The 22,891-nt window shown below is 43.3% G+C and overlaps 1 protein-coding gene across 4 annotated transcripts in view; it reads right to left on the bottom strand.

The window, feature by feature from the left end:
* Positions 1-22,891, bottom strand: part of COLEC11 (collectin subfamily member 11) — a 41,780-nt gene that overhangs the window by 12,561 nt on the left and 6,328 nt on the right. For 3 of the 4 annotated variants that reach the window (XM_063330429.1, XM_063330432.1, XM_063330431.1), the window contains exons 2-3: positions 10,607-10,762; positions 4,749-4,820 (exon numbers count right to left, since the gene is read on the bottom strand). In XM_063330429.1, the coding sequence (XP_063186499.1) occupies positions 4,749-4,820; positions 10,607-10,736 (202 nt within the window). In that variant the 5' untranslated portion in view covers positions 10,737-10,762. Of the gene's footprint in view, positions 1-4,748; positions 4,821-10,606; positions 10,763-11,647; positions 11,742-22,891 lie in introns of all 4 variants that reach the window. The other variant, XM_063330430.1, reaches the window with a different exon arrangement.

Here is a 22,891-nt window from a genome sequence, read left to right as displayed (position 1 = left end):
TATCGGATATTTCAGTGTTAGCAGCTCACGTGATTTTTCCCAAGAATGTTGTTATATTTTATTTTTGCCTCTAAGTTCCAGCTTCTGGCTAACAAATGGGAAAACCCTTGGACTGCTGGAAAAGAATATACAGTTGAGTCACTCTCGTTTGGCTTGAGAGTCTAGAAAAGTATTTATGCATGAGCTTAACTTCAGGTCTGGGCAGTACACGCTGTCTGTGGAGGTTAACCTGACTGAAAGGTCAGGAGACTGAAAGGGTATTCTAGGTCAAGGCTGGGTATCCTTCTCTGTCCTTTCCATATGGTAGAAATCACATCTGTGAAATCTGTTTGCTTATCCAGTCAACACTGTGACGCTGGACATGGTATCATGATGAAATCTGGCACCATATAGTCCAAATTGGTTTCAAGGTAACAATTTATTTTTCTTTGAAGGAGCATTTGTGGAAAGAAGTTGATGAAGACAAATATCTGCAAAATGTACAGCAATAATGAAAAGATTACTTCATTAGAATTCATTTTAAACAGGAGCTTGTTTGTAGAAATTTCTTACTATGCTAAAATAAAGCTGTTTACCAAATACTCGAAGAACATACATGTGTCAAGTCAAATCTGGATGCACAAATGAAAGCGGAAAAAATATGTTGCTACAGAAGCAGTAAGAATTTTGCCTGTGTCTAACCTGAAAGCACTGCCTGGAAAAATACAGATACGGTATGCATTAATATTCAATTTTCTTTTATCCCTTTTCTGTTTCAAGTATGTTTTCTTGCAGTGAATTTTCACTTTAGTGTTTCTTCTTTCAGTCTTCTCAGAATTTTGGACTTTTGGAGGTATGGAAAACTGGGAAAATTATCATTGTTTTTATTCAAGCATTCCTTATGAGAGTGATTTTCCAAATAAATGCAATTTTGCCGTATAAAATATATAAATGAAACGTTACATCATGGATTAGCCTGACTGAAAAAGAGTACTTCCACTTCTCAGATGGCCCAAAACATTTTTAATTGATTTAACAAAATGCCAAGCTAGAGAAACATGCAAGACAGCGCGATGGGAGAAGCTCTCCAGCTCCCCGTGAGAAAACAGTATGACCAGGTGCCCATCTCAAACGCTTGTACAAAAATGATCACAGCCTGAGAAACAAACAGGTGGAACTAAGAGTCCATTCAATGACATCAATCACCCAGGTATGATGGGACAGCCAGAACAGGAGTACTGCAGTGGGTGGGTATTGGCTCTTTAGGAAGGACAGGCAGGGAAAACAAGGCAAGGGTTTTGCTCTGCATGGTGGGCACCTTAAATGCATAGAACTTTGCTTCATAACAGGCAACTGGTATGTTGAAAGCATGTAAGTCAGATTTAGAGGGGAGGCCAGCAAGGCGACCGTCATGTTGGGCATTCATTACAGACTCTCTTGTCGAGAAGTGGGACTAGATGTGAAGAGTTCTTTTAACAACTGGAAGAAGCTCCGTAATTGGAGCTTCAGCATCTTCCAGGAGAGCAGCACCATGAGGAGCAATCAATCCAGAAAGTGCATCAGGGACAAGTATCTGATGCAGGTACTGGGTTTCCAGCTAGAGTAGGTAGTCTCCTAGACCTGTTATTCACATACCCTCTGGTTGTGGATATGATAGTCAACAGTAGCCTTGGCTGCAGTGACCATGACTGCCTTCATGAGATGACAGCTTTCAAGATTCTGAGGGAAGTGAGGAAGGCAAGCAGCAGGATAAAAGCCCTGGCTTTCTGGACTTTGGCTTGTTCTGGGAACTCATAGGCAGGATCCTACTAGAGGTTCCTATGAAGTTCCAAGGGGCCCAGAAAGAGCTCCTCAATCTTAAGGAACAATTTCCTTAAAGCACAAGAACCATCCATTGCAATGTACAGGGAAATGAGCAGCTATGGCAGAAGGCCAGCTTGGCTGAATAGGGAGCTGTTGACTGAGACCAAATGCAGAAAGGAAGCATTCAGGAGGTGGACACCGGGGCAGGCTACCAAAGGGTAATATAGAAGTATTCCCCAGGCAAGCAGGGAGGAAGCGAGGAAGGCCAAAGTTCAGCTGGAGTTGAACTCAGCTATGTGTATGAAGTACAACGTGAAAGACAGTACAGCAGTAAAAGAGATATCAAGGATAACATGGGCATGCTGGTCAGGAGGAAGGCAACCTAGTGACAAAGGAGACAGGAATGGCTAAGTTACTTAGTGCTTTCTTTGCCTTGGTCTCCCCTGGCAAGGTCTGCTCTCTGGCCTTCCAGTTCTACATGTCTGGTAGCAAAGATTTGGGGAGGACATGCTACTTATGGTAGAGGACAACTGAGTTAGGGACTACTTTCCCTGGATGTACACAGGTCCATGGCACTGGCCAGAGGGCATTCAAGGGTGCTGAGAGGGCTATCTGATGCTGTTGCAAGGCTGCCAAAGTCTAATCAGCAGCTGAAAAGAGTGCGATTCCTCAGGAACCAGTCCTTAATCCGGGACAGAAAGGAATAAGTGGAAAGAACCTCTGTGAGTCAGCAAGACATCCCATGCTGGCAGGAGCACTTGGTGGCAGTCAGGAGGACATTGACAAGCTGCAGGAATATCATGAGTTCAGCCAGATGCTAAGTTCTTCACCTGCAATGCATTGATGAAGGCTGGCCAATGGCTGGCTAAAAAATCCCTTTGCATAAAAGGACCCAGAGACTTTTGGGCCCTCATACAAGAAAAGCAAACTGGAGTCCAGCTGAGGAAGATGGTTTTATTTAGCCTGGAGCAGAGGAAGGTAAGGGGGGACATAATTGCAGTCTTCCTCTACCTACAAGTGGTTTGTAGAGAAGATATTTCTCTTCTCAGAGACATAGCAAAAGGACAGGAGGCAACAATCACAAGTTACAACACAAAAAATTTCAGTTGGCCCTAAGGAAAAGGTCTTTCATGATGACACTGGTGAACAAACTGATCAAAAAGGAGGTGGAATCTCCATCCTTGGAGATTTTCAAAAGTCTACTAGACAAGACCCTGAGCGACCTGATCTAAATTTGAAGTCTGCCCTGATTTAAGCAGGAGATTGGACTAGGTAAGTTCTTTATGACCTTTTAACCTAAATTATTCTGTGGTACTTTAACTTCTCTTCATGCTGCATTACCTTGTGAGAGTTGAAATTTTAGTTTCCAATATTTTTTGTAAGACTTGTCCTTGAAGAGTACATCTCCATAAGGGAAATACACTGACTGAACACACACACCCCTCATGGGAGTTATAAATTTTTCAATGCATTGTAGGGGGAAGAGCTCTAGCCATGGATTTTGGTTCCAGGGAAAACGGCAGGTATCAGAGTCCTGTAACTGCCCAGCAGAACTACGTAACAGATCATGCCTCATCACAAGGAAGCATAAATTACCACTGCAATTGCTTTGAAAGGAAGCTTGTAAATTCAGTTCAGTAAAAACTTACTCCATTGTTCCGATGACAGGAATTTCAAATATTTAATTTCAATATTGAAATAAAAGGTTTTGACTAGTCCTAATGTGAATTTTCCAGAATGTGCACTCCTGTAAAACCTATGAAGGTCAAATTTCTTCCTTGCTTCAGGAGAAAAACAAATGTGAAAAGACAGAATTTCCTGCAAGACAGAAATACCACATGTCTCTCAGCTGTATGACCGAATACTATTTGGAGCTCTCAAGAGCTCCAAATATTTTTGAACTACAATGCAAACAACATTACCATCATGTGTCCATAAATATTTCTGAATTGTAACCCCAAAAATGTGGAATCACTCATGGTCATCTCTGCCTTCCTTCAGTGGTTTTAATTAAGGTATTGGGAGTGTTCCCATTTACAAACAAAAGGAAACAAGAAAATTAAGCCTCATTATTTTTTCCCTCTGATCTAATATAATGTTTTCATTTGCGGAAGATAAATTATGAAGATGACATTATGATGACTTTCTTCACAGAGACCTTTCTACAAAATCAAGAATATTTTTTTTTTCCAAAATGGATCTTTTTGACCGGAAACCAATAGTTAGTCTACAAATGCATGCATACAGCTGTATTGGTTTTGGCTAGGATAGAGTTAATTTTCTTTATCGCAGCTGATAGGGTGTTATATTTTAGATTTGTCACCAAAACAGTGTTGATAACACGGGGATGTTTTAGTTGTTGCTGAGCAATGCTTATACAGCGCCAAGGCCTTTTCAGCTCCTCACACCACCCCACCAGCGAGTAGGCTGGGGGTGCACAAGAGGCTGGGAGGGGACACAACTGGGACAGCTGACCCCAACTGACCCAAGCAATATTCCATACCATATGATGTACTGCTCAGCAATAAAAACTGTGGGAAGGAGGAGGAAGGGGAGATGTTCAGAGTGATGGCGTTTGTCTTCCCAAGTAACTGTTACGTGTGATGGAGCCCTGCTGTCCTGGGGATGGCACCTGCCTGCGATGGGAAGCAGTGAATGAATTCCTTGTTTTGCTTTGCTTGCACACACAGCTTTTGCTTTACTTATTAAACTGTCTTTATCTCAACCCATGAGTTTTCTCACTTTTACCCTTCCAATTCTCTTTCCCGTCCCACCAGGAGTGAGCGAGCAGCTGCGTGGTGCTGAGCTGCCTACCAGGATTAAACCACAACGCTATAGAAGAATGCCCAAGGATGATTTTGTCACCCAGCAAAGGGAGAGAGGATCCCCATCATCACGGCCTCAGAAGGAAAAGCAGCATTTGGTCAGGAATGACTTTCAAAATATCTCCTTTAAAACAAAGTTACCTTTTTCTCCTGGAGGCCCAACTCTGCCTGGACGACCCGGAGCCCCTTTCTCCCCCTTTTCTCCAGCGTCCCCTGTCGATACAAAAGCAAACAAAAAGAACAATCATATTGAACCAGGACTATTCTCTGTTGGCAGCAGTGACAAGAATGCCATTCTCCTCAGTGAAAATAAAAACCTACTATAACAAGAGGGGGAAAAAAACAAAAGCAGATAAGCAGATACCATCTGACTTAACAGCTTTACTTGATGCACGGAAAACAGTCTCCTGCAATTGGCATACACACTGACAAAACCAAAGTCAATACATTAACAAAGTCTCATAGGTGGGTCTAGTTTTGTGGATGTTACTCATACCATCAACTTCCAAAAAGCCCAACAGCACAATTCACTTAAGTATAAGCTTCAGAACTAGGCCCCAACTTAGCACATAAACTTCTGTGTCTGTGTTCACCAAACACTTCCTGAGTGTCTGCTGAGAACATGCTTAAGTTTCAAGTACAAATGACTTAACTATAACCTCGAATTAAAAAAAAAAAAAAAAGAAACAAGTTTATTCTGTTTACAGAGTAAGGATGGATCAGGTCTAGAGGAAGGCATTGCTACATCTGTTATTTAGAGGATCATTTTTAAGCATGAGAGAGTATCTCCTGATCCATATTCTCAGTTATATGCTGTGCCTTTTAATGTCCGTGGTACAAACCACTGTGCGTTGTACTTAGGTGCACGTGGCTCATGGTGCCTTATTACATTCAGCATATTTAAACATCAGTTTCTGTAAATGTTTGCCACCCTGGTGCCTTTCATTGGAAATTTGGGGATGCTTAGCTTGTTTCGCCCCCTGCTATTGTACTGCTATTGTAGCTTGCCATTGACATAAAATTAAAATCCCTTAAACAAATAGAAGTTTAAAGAATGATTTGCATAGCCACCTTTACAAAAGGGATTTATACAAAGGAGAAGAAAATTCTATGCCTTCCACAGAAAAGAAACTGCCAGGATCTAGAAGCCAGAGCTAGCACAACACACCTGCTGCCCCAGCGCCGTACTTCTACAGAGGAGAGCGAGCATCAGCAGCTCTCCAGGAAGATGAAGTGAGCACCACAGCAGGAAAGTAAACACGTACCACGCACCCCTCAAGCTCTGCTCTCTGGCATAGCTGGCAGCTGTGGTTCAGAGAGGGACTATAGGCACGACATGTGAAAACAAGCCACAACATGGCACGTTTCAAATATGCAGCCTCCAGCTCTCTCTCTCTCCCCTTATTGTAGAGAGAGGTGGCTGTGAGCTGAACTCGGCCCTCCATCTGTTATATTTTCCTTCTTCAGGCTGCCAGCAGGCTCCAGACCATCTTCCCTGCCTTCAGACATGCAAAAATAGGCCGTTCTCTGACCTTAATGAGGACAAACTTCACATAATCCCTAGTGAATAATATTGTTAGTATGAAACAGGCTATTATTTGGCACATTTGGGAACGTCACTTCTTTTATTATCAGGTAACCAATAGGCTTTGTATGATTGCCTTTCCCCCCTCAGGGCTGGTTATGAGTTCTTTGCTTCCCAAAGATAAATCCTGACAATGACTTTTCCCTGTTCTCTGGAGGCTGAGAGCAGGCTATTACAGCCTATTGCTTTACACGTTCTTCAGAGTGAAAGCTGTGCATTAGGGATCAATAAAATAGATCACTCTTGCTTCAGGCCATTACACTTGCCTGCATTTATTCCTATAATAAGATGACACTGCATTCCTTAGTGTGGGTGTTTAAGAAACTTTCCCTGGGAGGAGATTACCCCATTACAGGCTCAGCTACAGGCCACTCTGCATTTTTTTTGTTATCTAGCTGTTTTAAGTGGCAAGACCTTGGCCAAGAGGGACTGATCCGTGGTCCGGTTCAGTTTTGCCGTGTTTAAGTCCCTATTTTTGCTGTAGGCACCCTGAGCCCTGTGCAAGCTGAGGAAGTAAAGCCTGCGCAGGTGTCATGGGCAACAAAACAGTTTTCTGTCAAGGAATTTCAATCAATTTAATTTATCACCAATTAAAGCTGATTTTTAACTTCTGATTCCTGAATTAGGAAAAAAAAGCAAACAAATTAACTTAGAGAAAGACGCCTCTGCACACCCTTTCTGGAATCCAGCCCCTGTGCCACATGTTACACCCAGTCCCTTTGGAGCAGGAGGTTGGGATTGGTGCATGGTGGTCCTTACCCTGTTGCTCCCCCGTGGCCTCCTCCACTAGCCACAGTCCCTTTGCAGTCATACATGTCCTGCTCAGCCTCCTCTCCATCCCTGCCCGGGTGGCTTTTTGCTCCAGCCCTATGGCACAAAAGAGCACCTTCTTCCACGCAATGCAGCTCTTGCCCACACAGGTGAGACAGGGTGAGATGTGCCCCGCAGTGCTCCACACTGATGTGTTGCCCCACACCCCCCCAAAAGAAGTGCAGCCCCGGTGCCCAACTGAGCTGCAGCAGGATCGCAGGTACCAGGCACAACCCTGACACTACTAGAAGCTTCTTCGCCTGTCATCTCTGGGAAAGATCTTTCATAATTCAGGTGATTTATCTTACCATTGCTGTCAATGTGCCTCAATTTGCTTGTCAATTTTGTGAATTCTGTGGGACAGGATTTGTCTCTGATTATGTCTGCATCCTGCCTACCTTAAGCTGTAACGTCTACTATAATGAAAATAGCATGCCAAATATAACTTTCTTCTGTTACTCATATTCCTTGTGTGAGTAGACGCATCAAGTGTGGGCGTAAAAAAATTGGGTTTATTTTATTTATGTACCATCAACTTTTTTTATATATTGTATGCCATTGAGACTATTAAGACAATTCCTGCTTTAGATTCTAAAAGGGAGACAAAACAAGGTGGCAAACTGAGAATTTAAGCTTTGAAGGATTGTTCTATGTTATTTTTTTCTCCACAATAGTAGTAACTTCAATCTCATGTGGCTATCAAAAGGAAGCAGACTTTAGGAAGAATATGAGTGAGCAATGTAGGGAGGCTTCATCATCCATCCCTTCTTCACAAACAATACACTTTTCCCATTATTAATATTTTTTGGCTTTCTAAAACACAGATCAGTCTGCTGTCTGGATTCTCAGAGCCATGGTATTTTTCCCTCTGCATTTCATCTTACTCCTTTATACTGTTGCGGTTATAAAAAATAAAAAAAATCAGTCCCTAAGACCTAAGTGGCTGACCTTAAACTCATTTGTGCCTTTTTCTATTCTTGGTGTCTTTACTGGCTTTCTTCATCTTCTGTTTCCACCTCCATTCTCATCTCATCCCCCTTCCGATTCCTCCTTTTATTCTGTGGAGTCCTAATTGGATTTGTGTCTTTTTTTTTTTTTTTTGAGTTTCCAGTCTCTCCACTCAGTTTCATTTTTGTGCCCTTTTTTTTTTTTTTTTTTTTTCCCCCTTTACCTCTTCCTGTTCTTCTAAAATATCTCCATTATGCTCCCCCGCTTTTGGGTGCTTTTCCCTGGTGCCTTTCTCCTTCACCACCCCATTTGGACTCCACTTCCTGCACCACCTCTTGGGCTTAACCCTCTCCTCCTGTTTTTTCCCTTTCACACACCCCATGGTCTCCATTCCTTTCTTCCACTTCTTCCCTTTGCCTGTTTTTCCCAAATCCCGACAGGCTCGTGCCCAGCAGTGGTGCGGGGCTCTGTCCCTCCAGCATTGGAGATGTTGCTGGCAGCCCAGCAGAGGAGAAGACGGGGCAGATCCCGAAAGCTGCAGTGAGCGAATCCCACTGCGTGGGAGCTGAAATTTGGGCACGCGGCCACATATATGCTCAGTTTAAAGGAAGCCTTGGCCACCGAAACAGGTTGGAGTTGCGCCAGCGGAGGACAGCAGTATCTCATTACCAATTCTCCGAGCCAGTCCCCCTGACAGCGTAGCTGGAGCATTGATAGCTTTTTAGGGATTTCACATTAACTAGGGCTGTATCGGGCCATTTTGTGCTTCGCTGAATTTGTACATCAATCTCTCTCACTTTTCAAGGCTTACATCTCATGAAGCAGAGTGAGATCATTAACACATGATGGTTTTCAGGCCTCTCTGTTGTTTCCTGGCACAGGATTGCCTTCTGACAAAGGGCCAGGGTCCTGCACTGTTTATACGTTTTAAAAAAAACTCCGCTGCATATAATAATAATAACGGTCCTTTCATAAAAATAGTAATCACAGATGTTAATTTTGACTGATTACACAAATAAGGAAACTAATGCAAAGAAGTTACAAAATTTATCAAAGCTTGTCAACTTGTTTGAAATGAAAAATCATTTCAAAGCTTCGGTCCCCAGTGCTGTGGGGTCTGACCCTTCGACTGATCTTCCTGACTTTAGAAAACATATATTTAACTTGATTGTGTTCTCCTCTGTGAGACACATCAACAGCACTATCTTATGCCTATTTCACTTCAAATATATCAAACAAATACAACAGTTTTACTTAAGGCTTAGTCAAGCCTCAGAAGACCTGGGTGTAGTGTTCTTTCTAACTAGAACATCTGCAGAAGGTGTAAATATTAAGGCCTCAAAGGCCGCTTACTGAAGTAAAATAAAAAAAAAAATATATATATACATATTTTGGGTCTGTTCAGGCATCCAAAGCTGCATCAATAATAATAATTAAAAAAAAAAAAACAGGAGAGCTTTTTTGGTCCTGAAGCCAACTGCCCAAGCACAACCCACATCCCTACAGCCCAATTCTCTTGCCGCATCCAAACCGGGCAATGTCTGAAGAGGACAGTTTACGCCACAGCCAAACGTGTGGCCAGGCCGTGCTCGCAATTTAACTGAATAAACAATTGCAGGACAGAACTGAGCCTTGCCCTCACCAATCAATTACCCAGCACAGACAGGGCCTGCAGTCCATACTATGGTCCTCAGGCAATTGGGTAAAGCCCACGTTTGTGCTAGATAATCTTAGTGGCATCGATATTGTTGGGCGAGTTTTGTGACACTACAATGCATAACTGCTGGAAAAACTGGAAGGTTAGTTGTGCAGTTCTTAAACTGTGCATTTCTTTATCATTAATGATAAACTGGTAGTTTTCATAGGGTTTTTTGTTCTTAGTTAATAGGTATTTCCCCATGCTCACGGGTGTTACACAACAATAGAAATACCATAGCCCACATAATGAGAATTACTGTTATTGGCTAAACAGGGATAGGATTTCACACCATAGTAGATGCTGTTGCTTTAAAATGCTAATTATTCCCAGCTGTTGATTTCCTATCTAAAGTAGTTTAACACATTTTTTGCTACGAAAATATCAGTAATTTATTATGCCATCTTTTGGGGGCAATAGGTTGGGGGTATATTTTGTAAAAATGTTGCTTTTGTCAACAGAAACTATAAAAATGCCAAAAATCTAGCTAATTTGTTATTTCTTCTAAAAGGCACTTAAGCGTTTATAAACGAAGGGAAGACAAGCAGAAGACTAGAAAATACAAAATACTTCCCATTAGTACATCACAAAATGGCAATGAAAACCTCTCCGGATATAAAGTAGGGCCTGATTTACAGTCTTGGGGTATGTGCACCATTCGTGAGTACAAATACAGAGAAAGCAACCAGGCAGCGTATCAGAGTAACAAGCGCTACCGATCAGGAGCAAGTCCGGGAAACTTTGGCATGCATTCTCTGAACCATGCTCATTTTAACAAACTTAAGTTCCTCTTATGAACGTTAAAACTCCATTTTTAAGGAGGCTATGAATGGGACAAATAAGAGGACAACTGAAAGGCACCTTCTTTGTCTCTGCTAGAAACAGTCAGTGGTGCAAATGAGCCTGTTTGTTAGAAAGAAAGGATTAGTATTTGAATGATGGAGTAGACGTCCACATTACCTTTGAGGCCTGGAACAAGAATTTGAACAGAGCAGGACTCCTCTGCAATATGTTGAGGATATCCAGACCTTAGCAGTGACAGGAAGGCAAGGCTAATTAGAGTCACCAAGAAAACCAGATCTCTCTTCATAATGAGCACTTACAGGTCACCGACTCCTAAACAAAAGAATGAATAAACAGTTATAAGAATTCCAAAGACTTTCAACAGTTTCTGAATGTATGCAGCGTCCTACTACAAATGCAATGTATTTTGGCATGCCATAACCCACACAGCATGAGAAGGACAAGGGCAGGTCCTCCGAGCAGGTTGTGTGTTCCACAGACATACATGAAACACGCAGCAGTGCATTCAGCAGTTTGTTTTGGAGTTAGACCGGGTAAGATAAAGCTCAGAATAAATATAGTTAAGAAGTAGGAAGATAAGCAATGCTAATAACAGGCAATTCTGTGTTCACAACTTCTCATTGGAGGCAGGGATCTGGAAAGGTGAAAGGAGAAAATACAGTACACGGGTTTGCACTGGAAGATGTTTGTACTAAGTTGCCACTTAGAAAGAGAGCACACTGCTCTAAAGACACAATTCAGTGGACGATAAGACCAACCTAAAGGCCTGAAATTTCACTTCCCATCTATCTGAGCACCGAAATTGTGCCCAGCAAGTTGTCTGATACAATAGCCCTCTTGTAACTCATTGAGGGTGGAAGGGAGATAGTATTTCACTCTATCATACAATGAAGTTACATCAGGGCCTTCAATAAATCCTGAAAAGATTCACCTCTGAAACTACCCTTGTCTAAGCCTGCAAGTGAAATGGCTTGCCTGGTATTAGCCTGTGAAGAGATCTCTCAGAAAACAACAGTGCAGAAGTGGAGTTTGCGCGAAGGGACCATCAAAAGCCGATATTTAGGGAGTCTGTAGAAATACTCTTTGACAAAAGTGTTATTAATGTACTTCTGATATGTTTTTCCAGTCCTTCTTTCACCCAGGCTCTGTACTACACAAACAAGCTGAAAGTCATATCAGGTTTTCAAGAGAAAGTACCTGTACATCAACTTTTATAGCCACAATACAGATGTGCGCATTTTACATCTAGAGCAAGAAGACTGGGCTATGTTACTCCCCACTGTCCGATTCCCTGCAAAAATAAGCCAAGAAGGATTAGGCACAGGTGGGGCCAGTACATGGGTCTGTGTGTCTTAACATGCTGGGGGTCAAGGAAAGGGGGGGGGTCTGTTGTTTTGGGGATGGCCAGAAGGCATAACTGCTTTTCAGTTATGAAGGGACAGGATAATAAGGAGCTTCAGGGTGAGAATGAGCTGGTGAAGCAGATACCAGAACTTAAGGCATGGAGCAAGAAGGCAGCAGGCTCCCCTCCATGTGCAGCAAAATTCTGTTTTGCCTATGCTATTAAAAAGCCTTGCTCTAATTTTAAATTCCACCATCATCTCTGATATATTTAATAGATGTCTTAGCAGCAAGACTAAGTAGATGACTTTGGAGTTGAGGGAATAAATTATCCCTCTGAACTGCTGTCCGGCTAGTGCTTCCATTATCCTCTAGGAAATAAAACAAGTCGACTGCAGCAGGGAGGTCAGATGGGAGCAGATTTTGTCTCCCTCCTCATGTAGGGAAGGCATGACGTGAGTTACAGGAGAGGTTGCTCTGCCTCACAACGTCCTCGCTACACCGTCTGATGCTACATCCACACCGCAGGGCAGGGGTGCTCCACAAGACACCCCCCACTCCCCCCCCGCCAGTTCTCACTGATCATCCAGGTTTGGGGCACAGACCGGTGTGTGCTGTGAGCCTCTTTTGACCCAAATCCCTTCCCCAGCTTTCCCAGTGAGGTGCAGCAGGAGAACCATGCCTGAAAAAGGTGGAGTCTATGCTTGGACCTGGGAAGAGCTCCCAGGTCAAGGGATCTTGATACAGTCGTACTCTAATGGACTACTACACTGGGGCAGGAAACAGCAGAGAAGATCATTGGTGCTGCGTAATCCTCCCCTGGAGAAAGGGAGGAACAGGGATTACCTGGGGATTTTCACAACTCCTGTAATGGGACAGGCATGAACTACTTCATAGACGAGGTCTGCCAACCAGAAAGAAGACCCAGGAGAGCATGGACCAAAAAAAAGGAAGTTTCCACTAAGCTGTAATGTAATGTAAGGTTATTTTCAAGGCTCCTGTTTCATTTTCCTATTACCTTTTAGTCTAGCAGATGGCAATATACACAGTCTTACTAGAGATGCATTTTGTACCCTCACCAACTCTCCTGCCAGACTACTAAGTAATAATATCATTAACTAAGTCTTATCTCATACTTAGGGTGCAGGTTCTGGAGGGACAACACTCAGTCATATACAGATGCTTACAGTATTTTTTTTTTTTTCTCTCCTTTCACGAGTGCTCAGTTCCCAAAATTTTGCTTATGCTACCACAACTAAGATGACTACAGCTCACATATACATGTCTGAATCAGCTTTAAAATACCCAGCTCAGGTATTGCTAGGAGCAGAGAAACCTACAGAAGTACAAACCTTGACTGCTCAAATATTTTGGCCATGCTACATTTTTTCACAATTGCAGCAACATCACTTCAGGCTTTTCAAGAGTGCAGGCAAAATTGCATGTCGCCACCCAAGGATGAGGAACCAGAGCTGGAGAAGGCACATCATAAAGGTAGACACAGAGAACACAGCAATAGCTGGGGGGGGAAAGAGAAGAGTAATTCAAATTTGGATATAAAGCTTCTACTGCCATAGAGAAGCAGCAACCAGCCCAGCTCCTCAGGGCTCTGACAGACAAAACCATCAGGAAAGTGCTTGCTGTATTGCTGTCCTCTGCTGTCTTGGGCTACTGCCTCCTTTGCCTATGCATGGAACCAGACCAGACTACTAGAAACCACGTCAGGCCACTGGCCACTTTACAGCTTAGTCTTCTAAGGTTATACAAACTATTTGACCACAGTCTTGATATAGTTTTGAAGTATCAGATCTCTGTGATGGCACTCTTCTCCCAAATATCCTCATGCGCACACCAAACAAATTACTTCACATATATGAAGCTTGAATCTGGCCACATCTCCCCAGGTTCCTAACCCCAGGGTACAAGGCACTGCATCTTGGTGCGCTTTGTGGCCCAGAGGAGCTCACAGTATCCACGGTGGACTGTCCTGACGTTTTTTGTCAAGTCCGTGATTCGTAACAGTCAGCAAGCAAAAGAGGGGGCAGCAAAATCTAGCCAAGAGGAAAGGTTGAAGAGGTGTTTCTCCAGGTCTTCCCTTCAAAGGTTTCTAGGACCAGACTTGGGACATGAATAGCCAATGCTGGTAGACTGGAAAATGAGAGGGTCCATGGCAAAAACAGGCTTCACAATGCCTGGGACTGGGATGGGGACCAACACTCCCTATGTGGGAAAGCAATGAGCTGTCATTGCCTCAGCCAGCCAGGAGGACGTGGCAGAGACTCACGCCTGGAAGTCTTCCAGACTCGCAGACACCTGAACGTAGGTGTTAACCCAAAGCAGTAGCCACCTTTGCAGGACAGGGAGTGGGACCATCCTGGACAACAGCCACACAGATGCTCTGTGGGCTGAGAAAACAGAGGACACGGGTCTGCCTTAGCCTGCAGCTCCCACCCCACAGCCCAGGAAAGCACCCAGCCACCAGCCTGCAGGACATCCCACCTTTTCTTTGTAGCAGGGGCACTTCAGGATCCAGAAGAAGATCAGACAAAGAGGCTTTCAAGCCAAGTGGTTTAGGTACGTAGTTGAAAGCCTGGAAATTAGGTGGTTTCAGCATGAGCACCCAGCAGGCTGGTGATAAGGATTCTCGACAGATGAGTCGGAGGGGAATGAAATGCCCTCAGACGGAAGAAAGAATTGAAATTAGGAGGGTGCTCCAGTCTCTGCATTAGTGAATAAAAAGGCAGCATCACTTCCTCTGGTTGCATTTCATAAGGTTTTAGATGTATCCAGACTACAACTAAAAGATGAAAGCCTCCAGGTATGTTAAATATTAATCTGCCTTTGCAAACTCCTACACAGCTCAGAGATGAGACAGGCACCGAGCAATAGAGAACTGCCCGGGCTGCTTGGTGGCTCTGCTTAGCAGCCAGATATGAAGGATTTTCTAGGGAAAATGAAACCTCCAATGAAGCTTCATCACATTCCCCACTGTCTGCTACTGCTGCAGGGCTTACAAGCCTCAGACACACAAGGGATACACCTAATCCTACCTCGCAATAGCTTGACTCGCAGAGAAAATGGTCTAGAAAAACAGAGTTTCTTAGTGTCAGTCAGGTCACAACACCCAGACCCACATGAATACTCGGGAAATTTCCTCGGTCTGAGAAAAGACACTGACAGAGGAAATCTCTGAAGAGGTTTCAAATTAAATACTTTATAGAGTCTGCAGCTGCAGTAAAGGGACACATTAGTAGTAGAAATCAAACCAAAAGCACTTTGGATATCACTTTCTCCACCTTTTTCTGCTTTAAAAAGAAACCACCTATTCTGCAGCTAAAATTGCCTTATATGACTGAAATGAGAGTTTGATCTCTAGGTATGCATTGCAGCAGTACCTTTCATTTTAAAATCCTGGAAAATTCCTTGCCTTTCTGACCTACCTTCAAGTCCTTTCAGATCCAGACTCATAAAGGCATTTAGAAAACTAAATCCCACTGAAACTGATCCTCAGAAAGAGATGCCAGCCTGTGTTTTCAAACACTGTCTTCGCCCTGGTATCTGGAGTATCTCCAGCGTTGGTAAAACCAATGCCAGAGAGAAACTTAGAGACATTCAGCACTTGTGAAATTATGACTATTATCTCACTATCTATGCAGGGGTCAGGAGTCAAATTTGCAGCACTTATAGCGGTAGCCATTAAATCAGTGTAAGCTGAAAGCTTTGGAAAAAAAAAAAAGTGAGAAGAGGAGGAGGAAGAGGCAAAATTTACATGGTCTTTCCTTTAAAAAAATATAATAGCAAAATGCCTCTATTCCCATTAGGAATGGAAACGTACCAATGCAACCAGCAAAATAATTTCAAAACAACTTTTGAGACCTGCCAGCTTTAGGGAATCTGCCTCAGTTGCCAAGAGAGCAGAGGTTTATTAAGCCAGGCTTCAAGTGACAAGTTCTCGAGAGGTCATCGGAGCATCCCCGCGGCACCACAAACTCGCTCAAAACCGCTGCAGGACCAGCCAGGCCAGCTGGCACCCAGCACTCCTTGAGTCCCCCCGGCTCACCCCCAGCTGTGGGTGGAAAACTTGGAGATCACTTCAGCCAGCAAACGCCTCCTGCGTGAAGACCCTGTGTCTGGCAGCGGCTGCTGCGCCAGGGCCGGTGGCTTATTGCATGCCGTCATTTTGGACCTAGAAGCAACAACCCAGAGGATCTGCCTAGCTGAATCCAAGTGGCTGAGAAACACAGAAGGGGAACGATGCTCGCTGGCATTAATGCTCAGCCAGCAAACAGCTAGAGAGTGGCTGCAATCCTCTGTATAGTCCTATAGGACTCCTCTTTGAGCTGGTTTTATTTCACTACTGCTGAGTTGTTTTCACTCTTATTATGATTTTTTTTTTTAATTATTTTTAAAACCCCCTTCATTCTCAGGGATCTGAGCTGACTGATCTATATTCCGAGTTGAGTGCGCCCCGGTACAGTCAGGCACACAAATCTGCAGAGCCACAGCCACATTTGGTGGGTGATTTTTCTCAAGCAGGTTTGAGTCACCACTACAGACGCATCAACAGCTTTCAACAGTTTTCACTCCCCTGACTTTTCAAGTCCTCGTCATCCGCATCCCGACACCTCCCAGAACTGTCAGCCTGTGTATCCTTAAATGCCCCAGCCGGCCCTAAGCCGCATCCTTACGGATGCAACACATGCCCACAAAATCATGCCAGTGAAATACCAGGCTGGGACACAGACCTCACACTATTTCAAACAGATAAAAGCCAAAAAAAAAGAAAAAGAAAAAAGTAATTAAGTCCCAAGGCTACAAGGGTAGCACCAGGGCCCAGCGCAGATCAGGGACACGTTTCTGGGGGAAGCAAGGAGAAACAGAAGGGACAAAGCCTCCAGCGCTGCGCATCCAAGCTGCTTTTCACCCCTTGGCCCAAGGGCTGCGGATCATTCCCTGGAGAAGATGTCTTTCACACTGGAGATGAAACTTGTGTCACTGACCTCTTCTTTCTCCATTACAGCCTTGCTGATCATCCTAACCTACAGATGTTTTGTGCAGCTACGCTTTTACTTTATCTAAGCATTTCTCTCATTTGTCCTCCCAGCTCCCTCGTGCATTACCTTGGGTAATCAAGAGTTCACCATTTAGACAGAATATAAAAATCAGAATCCATTTTAAAGCTGCTAGACAATGGGTGGTCATTTCCATAACATCGCAATGCTCTGAAGTTAAATTCTACGTGTTGATTTAAAGGTTAAAGCAACGGGCTTGAAAGATTAAAAAAAAAAAATATCCCTAAACATTAACACTATAGAAATTCAAAAATGAGGACCATAACTGCCTCTGCTACCAAGTCTCTGTGAAATCTATGGAGCATGGAGTAGCATAAAGCAGAGACATAACACATTTCAGGTCCTGATGATGCTGAAGAACAGCAAGGTTTGCTGCAGAGGACAAAAGAGTGAGTCTAAGCTGATGGGAAGCCAACATTACCTCAAAGTTTAACTGATAGGAAGTCATTGGTTACTCCCCAAAGTACACTTAATTCTGGCTCAATAGAGCTATTTCCTCATCCCATGTTTGTGAGGTGTGAGGGACTATTAGTTCTGACTGTACAACGTAGGTGCCCTTGTCACGCGTAGGAATAGCAGCCCCACTTTTCATCCAGAAGAATGTTTTTAAAAATTGAGACAAATTTCTTCCTGATGTAGTCCTGCTGAAGTCAATGAGTTTATGTCAGAACTGACTTACTTTCACCTGTGCTGAAAATATAAAATCAGAGCTTCAGCAAGGGGGAGATGAAAATAGTGCCAGAAGGGGTAAGTATGCTTTCAAAACCTGTAACTGGAGGGAGATGGGACCCACCTGATTTCTTGCCCCGAGTGCCAAATCTCTCACAATATCTCTGTATGGCTTTTTTAGATGGTAGAGACTAACATTCAGGTAGAATTTTATCTTTCTCTGTGTATCTGTCAGAGAAAACTAGAAATGCTAAACAAAATTTCTCCCACAGGGTTTTAATCAAAATCCCTGTTAGATGACAAGATCTCTGCTGTAGCCTCATTTGCAGCTATAACTTACAGAAATAATTTGTGATTTTGGGTGCCATCCTTGATATATGTCAGATTAATTTTTCAGTACTCTTAACTACCACAAAATAATAAAAAAAAAATAATACAGGGCTCAAATACAGCTGTCGGTTCTTCTAAAATCTGTGTCTAAATTGTCTCAGTTCAGCCCCACTCCTATAAAGCATCCACATGAGAACCTGACGCTATCTACACTCACATATCTGTAGGAAATAAAACACCAAGGATTCATCAAGAATGAGTGAATGATGTGGAGAACACTGCAGGGTACATTTCTTCACATGAATAAGTACATATTATTTACATATGCCTTTGTCACCTTATTTCTGAAGCTTTAAGGCATCAGTTTTCAGTCCTCCACATCCACAGACGCTTAGGACTGGCTGCAGAGGTTGGGATATTTGTGCAATACTTAAGTGCTTAATTCAACCAGCTTATGCTTTCCAACATATTCCTGCCCTCCAGGTACTTAGAAGTTTTCCATGTTGGCCTGACAGTTGTCTTCTTGAGGGCACTGGACAGGCTCAAAAGGCAAACTTAACCTGGGGAGGGTAGTCCCAGTCCTGCAGCTACGTACTTGGAGGTGCAGAGAAGAGGCAGAATGGTCTATCGAGGCCCCATCCAGTCACCCCAGACACATCAGCAGTGGCACATGCCTTTTGCACAACAGAAATGCCACTCAAGTATTGATCCAAAAGGAGAGAAGAACCAGCTATGGAACATCCTTAACTTAGAAAGATTTGAACCCACCGCTCCAGTTCCCCAGGAGAGTAATTACTCCCATTGGATGGACACAGCAGCTGAGATTAGATTATAATCAGGCATCCCACATTAAGGGATGGAAGGCAAGATGGGGAGAAAGCTGGTAAAGAAGCCATCTCAAGCCTAGTGGTAGTACAGTAGACTAAAAAGGGGCAAAATGAGTGTTCTTCCTTCCCTGCTTTCTGGTTTTATGTCCCACAATTGACACACACGTAAACACATGAACAGGTCAGGAACACCCAGACAGAATACAAAATCTAAGCAAAGCAGTTTGTGAGGCTAGAGGAGGAGTAAAGACAAGAGGCATAGGATGTAGGCAAGTAGTGGGAGAAACACAACCCAAAAGTGAAAAACCAGAGAGGCCCCACGAGGGGAGAGGAGCAGAGAAAGGACAGAGAGAGAGATGGCACCACCCCAGAGCGCAAGTGGATGGGAGAAAGGTTTGCTTTTGGTTGTCCCAGCATCCTACTCCTCACTGAGGAGGAGAGCAAACACAATAGAGCAGAAACAGCATTTGCCCCCATTTGCTCACACATTAGATATGCGACGGGTACGTTTAAAGGAGGTTCTAAGAATAAAGAGAAGCCACTTGACTGCTGCCCAGTCCTTCCCAATACTGCAAGTATGACACCTCAAGAAGTGAGCCACAAGACAGAGACATCAGCAGATGTCTATTTATCAAGACAACTTTGCTTAGATCTAGATCTCAAGCTAGCAGAAGTTATATGCAGACCCTTGGGAGAGATTCAACCATTCTGTTTTAGGTGCTCAGACCGAGAAAATCACCCTGAGCTCCCCATATAATCAAGTCAGAGAAAAGCACCTTGGTGTGGGGATTAATTTAATCCTAAAACAGGACAGATAATTGACTTTGGAGATATCTAGTCAATGCCCAGTATGACCAGCTCATCCTTGTAGATATGTAGAGTTAGGCGAGTGCCACCATCACTAATTAGCTAAGCTAAGCTATGGGAGGGCTAACAGCAGCCTGGCTCCCCCTGCACTCACACATTACCTTCCCCTTCTCCGCACTGCCACCGACCGCCAGCTGATCCCATCATCAGCTAGCACAGGCTGCTGTGCCAGCAGAAAGCTATTCCTCTTTTTGCAATGTTATTTTGCAGTTGATTTAGTTCCTTGGTTCCTGGTGAGGGTAAAATGGCCATCATTCCTGTGAAAAGTGTTGCCAGCCAGGGAAAGAAATGCCCTTGGCAGCAGCTGACATGGCCTTCAGCGTGTTACAAAACTGTGCGCTGGCATGCCAGCAGTATACAGAAAACAGAAAGATGCATGAGTGAAGGAATTAAAGGGACTAAATTCACCAGAAAAAAACACCCCAACACATAATTAGAGTGGGAACAGTTTAAAAGGAGGAAAGATAAGGCAACATACCAGGCTGCACTGGAAAATAATATCCAGCAAAAGATACAGAGCATAGGAGATACAACAACATGAGGCGTTTTGCAATAGCATGCAAGCCACCAAGAGTCATGGAAATGATCCAAGAGTGTTATCCTCAAATGACAAGGACATACTTCTCAGAATGATACCCTCAAAACAACAAAACACCAGGGTCCGTAAGCATGCACGATCACAATCTTGCATTTGAAGTGGGGCAGTGTCAATGCAATTTCAATAAAAGGCTATTTTTATTCTCAAGCTGGGGATGTGCAGGGAGCAAATAACACTCTACGTGCGATCCTATGCTGAACCTTTCATATCAGCTCCCAGGAGCCAGGAAAAGGAGGGAAATAAATTGTATTGCTGTCACAAAGACCAACAACACCTTCAGTAAAACGGCCAAGCCTCAATGCAAGAGAAAAACAAGAGCATGAGAGCAAAAAAGCAAACCTCACAGGAAATACGGCCACGTATCTTCACTGGCCAAGTGAAGGGTGAACCTTGATAGCAATAGTGCTATTCCATGTCATTTCGCTCTTAGAGCCCTGAAACACCTTTCCAAGTGCAGATAAGGGCAAGACGACCAAAGTAAGGGGAACCTACCAAAGCGGCTCCCCAGATTAAGAGAAAATATGTGGTTAGTCTGTAAAGATGCTTGTAGAAGCAAAATATAGTGGAGAAAAAAAAACAGGTTTGTACGGACCTGATGTGACTGAGTAAAAGCATGTGCCAAGATACGCAATTCCTGCAGATGACTGAGAACTTAACAAAGTTCTCAGAAGTGAAAGCATTCTTACACTAGTATGCTACAGCAGACTTTCACTAATCAGGCCATATCATTGGCAAGAGTCATGATCCTGCTTAGAGGGTATGCCAAATGGAAGCCAGCTGAAAGAATATCTTTCAGTGGTAAAACATCTCCCAGAGCAGCTCTTATACCATGCAACGTGCATTCAAAATCCATTGCCATGTACAATGCAGTGGTCTACAAAGACTTAGAAATATTGAGAAAAATTACATGATTACACGTGGGTTTGCATGCTTTTGACAAACTTGTCTCATTTTGGAAAAGAAATGTGAATTCAGAAACAGATAGAATGCACAGAACACGTTTCGCAAAGAAGCAATTCATATAAACAATTCATATAAACTGAAGGCATTACTTCCCTTATCTGTACGCCAAGATGCTTCTACTACCAAAAGATTCTTGAGGATGACAGCTCCCTTTGGGATTTTTTTTTATTAAAGTCCTTCCATCTAACCAACTGCCCTGAGACATTTCTTTATTTAAATAATGTACTTTTCTAGGCAGGAATAGAACAAGCTATGTTAAGTAAGTGATAACTACCGGCATCTCCACCCGCTTTGGTACTCAGCAGATTCTCTAAGAAAAATGGGCAAACACATGTTTAAATAGAGAGCTGCTTAGGAGACAGGGTGAAAACTATTGTGATCAGAACCATTAAAAAAGCACCTGCCAGACCCTGTCATCAGGTGCCAACAGATTTGTTTTACAAGAAAGGAGGCACACACGTTGTTGTAGCTGATACAGCAACTTCCCTGGGCACATCAAGTTGGCGTTGCTTACACAAGCTTGACAAACATCATCCAGAAACTGAACAGGATTTGCAAGACATGGGATGCCCAACTAGTCTCTCTTCAGATGGAGGGTTTCAAGTTGACAGTAAAACTGCCCCAGCATCGATGGAGCACTCTTTTTCAACAGTGTATTAAGTTTTCGTTATACGCATAGCACTGTAGGAGTAGATGTAGCAGTGGACGTGGTCTATGTCAAAATCAATGGTTATTTAAAGCACTTCTGGTATGTAACCTGTTTACCTATCTCCACAGAACTTGTGAAGATAATACAGTTACCTCCACATATGACACACAGACAATTTAAACTTAAATAGTCCAACTTGAATAATTCTGGAGAAGTGATACTGAAGACATGAAGAGATTTGGAAATTGGCAGAAATTCTCACATTCTACCCAAGAACTTCACAAGGCCTTCTTTAGATAACTCAGGTTCCTCTTTGCTATTTCTTCAACATAACAAGCAAAGATTATCTGTGAGTGCCCGGTGGAGAAACATGCCTTGTCCTTTCAAGGACTGCCCTTGAAATTTCAAAAGAAAGATGGTACTGAAAAAATCTATAATCCTCCCTTGAAGATTTAAACTTTAGGATTACGTTCAGAGCTATTTAAATGGAGCAGACATAAGGAAATAGCTATGTATGTTGTCTAAGGATTTTAAACTAATTCTGAACTATTTAATTATGAATTACTGTTAGGTGTCCACATATTCATGAAGATTTTATGTAACATTTATAAAAAAAGAAAGGGAAGTAGGGAGTGAAGATAGAGTTTTGGGCACTCCACAATTACACAAAAAGCAATTCTGACACGAGGATATTAAACTTTACTCTGACCAGTTGGGTAGGGATGGGGCCAGGATGCAGCTGGAGCTGAACTTGGTAAGGGATGCAAAGAATAATAAGAAGGGCTTCTACAGGTATGTCAGCCAGAAAAGGAAGGTCAAAGAAAGTGTACCCCACGCTGATGACAAAGACTGGCAAACTGGTAACAACAGACAAGGAGAAGGCTGAGGTACTCAACAACTTCTTTGCCTCAGTCTTCACTGGCAACCTCTCCCCCTACACCTCTTGAGGCAAGGGCCACAAGGCAAGGACTGGGGGAGAAAAGACCCTCCCCCTGTAAGAGATCAGGTTCATGACCACCTGAGGAACCTGAACATACAGAAGTGTACGGGACCTGATGAGACACATCCCAGAGTCCCGAGGGAATTGGCTGAGGCAGTTGCCAAGACACTTTCCATGATATCTGA

Source organism: Chroicocephalus ridibundus, chromosome 3 (genome assembly GCF_963924245.1).
Source record: "Chroicocephalus ridibundus chromosome 3, bChrRid1.1, whole genome shotgun sequence".
Lineage (NCBI taxonomy): Eukaryota > Metazoa > Chordata > Aves > Charadriiformes > Laridae > Chroicocephalus > Chroicocephalus ridibundus.
This window is presented reverse-complemented; position numbering and strand designations above follow the sequence as displayed.